Below are 4,950 nucleotides of genomic sequence, written 5' to 3' on the forward strand. Positions count from 1 at the left end.
GGTTTTATAGCGACGAAGCCGCCCATTAGCTTCTACTGTACTCTTTTTATTGATTTGACATCTGAGACCTTGTGCGTTTTATCTAGATATGACATGTCGTTTTATTCTTAAAAAAATTGTTTTAAAGCCACTGGACGAACAGAATACGGTCCTAAGTTCCCGCTTGAGAGATTGCATAATACATTATTTATGAATTTTATTACCTTCTCAGTTACAGAGCATGACAGACACTTGCATGCTGAGAAGGTTGGAGCTTTCTACGTAAAAATGCATTGATATTAAACAAGAACAGAAAATCTCCTACAAAGAAGCTTTAGATCGAAACACTATTGGGAATTCCCCGGCCAGTAAGTCCGACATCACTGCTAGGAAATAACAAAGTATATGGCATCATAACTGGTCCAACACGGTTCTTCAGTTCCTTATCTCTGTTCATCTCTATAATCCTCTCCTCAATTTTTTCCAGCCTCTTTCCAAATTCTTTAAAAGCCTCTAATGGTTTATCGTCTGTTGTCCATTCAGGTGTGTCTCGCTGCCCAAGATACACTTCATCTGATGAATGCCTTGACAATATTTCTATGAGGGAAATGCCAACAACAGTCTGCAGCTGGGCACTGACTGTTTTAAAGAAAGCCTTGTCTGGGTTCGTTTTAAGCTCCTCATATTCTAGAGTGCCTTTTTCAGGCATGAACCTGCGGCTTATGCTTGGACGATTGGGGAGGTAACCTCCATAAGGGTATTGCCCAAAGTTGATTGCTGCATGGAGAGCAGATGCAACCCATATAATTATGGTGCAGGATTGTATCAGCTCTTCTCTTGTCCGCATCTTAGGCCACCAGGGCTCATTTTTCTTGTCGCCATGGCCTACCTCGCGAAGTTCCTTCCACCATGACTGGAGTTCAGGATCTTTAGTGACCATGTCATCTGTCTCATAGTAAAAGGAGCAATAGTCTTTCACCCATTCTCTGATTGATGACCATATCTCAAGCCCATCAACAGCATAGGGGTAGTCTTTCACCAGTAAGCGTAGACCGTGTGGAGAATTAGGATCTTCAACTGCCATTCCTCTGAATACAACAAAGAGGTAACATGTGACATGAAGTAGAATGTTAATGACCAATTACTAGTGGACTGAGATTAATTTACCTCTTCTTTAGATCCTCAGGAAGTGCTTGCTCTCTGAAATTCCAGCTTTTGTAAGCCATGGATGTCAATTCCATGGCATATTTTGCAGGAAACACAGTAAACTCCAACAATCCACCAGCATTAATAAGTGTCTGTCTAGCAACTGCATTTATGTTCATTGTGTCACGGAAGTGAGGGAGCAGAAGTTTGTATATCGGATGAAGCACACTTAGATGCCTATTTGTTGCAATCACAAATGGCTCAATTGCTGCATGTGTATGCAACCTGTGAAGAAAATACAAATAATTAGAATTAATCTCAATTCATCAATTAAATATCTTTTCTTCTAAATTTCTAATAGTCTAATTTTGTTTGACAGATTTCATACCAGTGGCTAATAAGTTGGTGAATGCCAGAGTCAATTACAGCCACATAAGCTTTAGCCAATTGCCAAATAGAACTTTCAACACCATTTTCAGCTGGTATGTAAACTTTGCTAATAGCTCCGAATTGATCTCCCTCAGGATGAGGCAAGCTTAATTCAATTGCAATAGGCTTCAGAGTACCATCACCTTTCAAGAAAAGTAGGGTCCTTGTTGCATATGTCTTTGTGGAAGTAGCATTTATCCTCCTCAGATATGGCATCACTGTATCATGGTGGTCTAATATGTATAACTTGTTGTTCTTGATTGCCTTCATCACCATTAACACAGAAAATGTTTTAGATTATATTGGTTTATGGTAGTTGATTAAATTCAACTAATCCCAACCATGAACATCCAATGATTTTGATCCTAAACTCAATTCAATTGTCAAAGAATCGCATTGAGGAACATTACCTCATCTACGGGCAATCCATCCAGGCTATTCTTTATGTCTCCTTCAGTTATTTTACTGTTTTGATCACCATATAGTTTGCTGTCTAGCTTGCTTTTTGGAGGGAATTCCTGCAGTTAAATTTAGTAGCAGACACGAGCTCAATAAAAAAAACCAGCATACTCTCTCTTTAACTGTCGAAGTTGGAAGGAAACAAAGGAGATTTGACATCCATTATAAATTTCCAAAGTAAATACTGCACAAGTCAACCTTCTTTGCAAACAATAAGGGTAAAGAGCTTCAATGTACCTTGAGACAACGAATGATGACAGGGTTTACACCAGCCAGCATTTCTCTGCCAAATTCTTCATCAGTCCTCCATGCCGTCTTACTCTCTGCTCCAATTATTAGACCATCACAATTGAATGGCAGGAGAAACAGTTCAGCAAAATATATTCTGAAAAATGTCAGTTGGGCTTCACTGTTAAAGATAATAATACCTTTAATTACTTGAGGCACTGGAAATTTGAAAAGCCTCTCTCCATCTGTTCGGAAAATTTCCTTAAGCATCTCCAGTGGAATGTTTTTCCTTATATTATCCAGTAAGGGGCCATCAGGGAGCTCAATCCCTCCCTCATAGAGCTTTAATACATCGTCAATAGAGTCAAATTCATTTGGGGTGCTGTCAAATAGGGCTTCTAGTTCAGGTTTAATAAATTGAGCTATAGATTTCAGTGCATAAGCAAGGAAGTCAGCCATCTTCAGGTGACCAAATCGTTCATCTCTTGGAACATATATGTTCAAGCTCATCAGAAGCGGCAGCCTGCTTTCATAGTTGAGATCTGCTCACAATAACCAGAAAACAGTATCAAGATCTTATCTTCAACGAGAACATATATATTACTTGGAGTAATTCTCAGTAGACAAAATACCTGATTTTGCTGGTGCTCTGCCAGTTCTTCCCCTGCGAGGATAAGGGTACTCTGCAGATCCTCCAAGAATTGGGCGGACATACTTTGGGCCCTTATCAGGCTCTCCCAAATCATTATAGAAAGCATAATCATAGACACGATCCCATTCCTGAAGTTCTCCTTTTCCATCTCCTCTCAAGTTCTCGAGTTCTTCCTCCCTGTATTTGCGCATTGGCATTGGTGTCTCTTGTGGCAGATACGTCTATACAATCACAAAAAAACTCATCATCAGCTCAGCAAGCTTCTGTCTTAGCCAGCTAAGTTAATACAATATATGATAGTAGCTTACCTTGTTTGCAAAGAAAATTCGATCTTTCTTGTAGCGTTTGGCAGGGTAAACCCATGAGTTGCAGACAAAATGGATTCGACCTTGGCCAGGAACATCTTCAAGGGTGAGAGTTTTCAGGTAAAATTCACTGTGATGATTGTTTCTTATGATGAATGCCCCTGGAACTGCAATCTCATCATCCCAATCAAAGGTAACTTTGAATGCTGAGTCTCCTGCTGTTAAGGGAGCTTTTGAAGTAATCCAATCTTCCAAATTTGCAGGCTTTCCTACTTTCCCTCGCATGCCATTCTCTACAAAGGCATGCAAATATCCCCATTAGTAGTGGTGTCAATCACCATTGATACATCTAGACTATTGATTCATATGAGTTATATTATTTAATATTTAATACAAGCGAGATTCACATAAATTAATAGTCTAAATGCATTAGCCCGTGGCCTTTTCTTTGACCGAAAAACCAAATTAGATCGATTAAGATCAGTCTACAATAATTAATTTGCAGGTCAATCAAGAATCTTATCAACCAGGAAGCTACAAAAAAATTTTGACAACTACTGTCTTACTTTCTGAGCTAAACTAAGACATAAGTTCTTATTTGTTAACTAAATGCTAATTAATCTTGAATTTGAATAGAGATGTTTTAAAAAATATATATATATTGAATAGAGAGTTTCCTGACCTATTAATTTTTCAATAAAAATAAAACAGTTTCTGGCATTGACTCTTGTTGAGGCACCTGCAACTTGGTGGGCCTCATCAGACATTCTTGAATCCTTTTTCTATTCCCTATTCCCATTAGTAAAGAAGGAAGTCTTAACAACATATGGCTGTGACTTTTGTGACTGTGGTTAACGATGAAGCTGAATTGGTTTATTCTCTGTTTTTCTTGAGATTTAAAAAAAAAAAAAAAAAATCTTTACTTTTACTTTCTTTTCTTCAATTCCAAACATGACTTAACTTGGTTTTCTCATACCTAGTAAATTGTAGCCAAGTTGTTCGATCATATCCTAGGTGATCAGTACAGAAACAAGTAAAATAAGGAACTAATGAAGCACATGAAAAACTCTATAATAGCAACTAATAAGAAAAGAAAATAATCCAAGGAGTGGGCATCAGATATTCGAATCTTGATTTCACTCTAGATTATACCCACCCTTTCCCTCCTCTCAACTTCTTGGAAGAAGAAAGAAGCTAAAGGAAAAAAAGAAAATCAACTCACCTCCAGCTTCAGGCTCATCACTGCAGTTAACAGCACTAATGAGTCGCAGAGAGACTCCGCGGCCAAACAACTCATGAAGATGATCAAGAACAGAAGCAGGGAAGTCATTGAAGTCCAAAACATTCTTTTTCATCAACACAACAGTGCCTTTGATCTTCTTACACTCACCACTCACACATTTCATCTCCTTATTAACATTACAACTGTCACCAGTAATGGTATCCACTATGTTCTGAAACATGATAACCCCTTTAGCTTCAGGAGCTAAACAAAGAACTTAATAACGGGGAAGAAGTGGGTATTGCAAATTGTATATTGGGTTTTTGATGGATGTGGCACAAGGATTATGGCTTGTATTTATAGAGGAAAAAAGAAATAAAAATATATATGGATTATGCAAAAAACCAAGACCTTGTGTTCTGAGTAAGAAGCTTTTACTTGATCACTTTGGAGTAGCTTCCTTATCATTTCCTTGGAATGATTAACCATTTAGGGATGCAGATGCTAGACGACTTTGAACTCCACCGACC

At 38.2% G+C, this 4,950-nt stretch overlaps 1 protein-coding gene across 1 annotated transcript; it reads right to left on the reverse strand.

The window, feature by feature from the left end:
* Positions 1 to 137: 137 nt before the first annotated feature.
* LOC110659976 (probable linoleate 9S-lipoxygenase 5) lies at positions 138 to 4,950 on the reverse strand. The gene is made up of 9 exons (XM_021818106.2): positions 4,421 to 4,950; positions 3,202 to 3,491; positions 2,874 to 3,114; positions 2,442 to 2,783; positions 2,251 to 2,336; positions 1,965 to 2,072; positions 1,514 to 1,818; positions 1,147 to 1,410; positions 138 to 1,067 (listed from the first exon to the last, which is right to left on the reverse strand). The coding sequence occupies exons 1-9, from the start codon at positions 4,659 to 4,661 to the stop codon at positions 314 to 316; spliced, it is 2,631 nt and encodes an 876-aa protein (XP_021673798.2). The 5' UTR covers positions 4,662 to 4,950; the 3' UTR covers positions 138 to 313.

The sequence above is a fragment of the Hevea brasiliensis genome, unplaced genomic scaffold (genome assembly GCF_030052815.1).
Source record: "Hevea brasiliensis isolate MT/VB/25A 57/8 unplaced genomic scaffold, ASM3005281v1 Scaf7, whole genome shotgun sequence".
Taxonomy (NCBI): domain Eukaryota; kingdom Viridiplantae; phylum Streptophyta; class Magnoliopsida; order Malpighiales; family Euphorbiaceae; genus Hevea; species Hevea brasiliensis.

Coding starts and splice junctions, on each gene's coding strand:
- LOC110659976 (XM_021818106.2), bottom strand. CDS start 4,661: ATGTTTCAGAACATAGTGGATACCATTACTGGTGACAGTTGTAATGTT. Junction 1,819..1,964: donor ATGGATTGCCCGTAGATGAG/GTAATGTTCCTC, acceptor ATGGTGATGAAG/GCAATCAAGAACAACAAGTT. Junction 1,411..1,513: donor CACCAACTTATTAGCCACTG/GTATGAAATCTG, acceptor TTTTCTTCACAG/GTTGCATACACATGCAGCAA.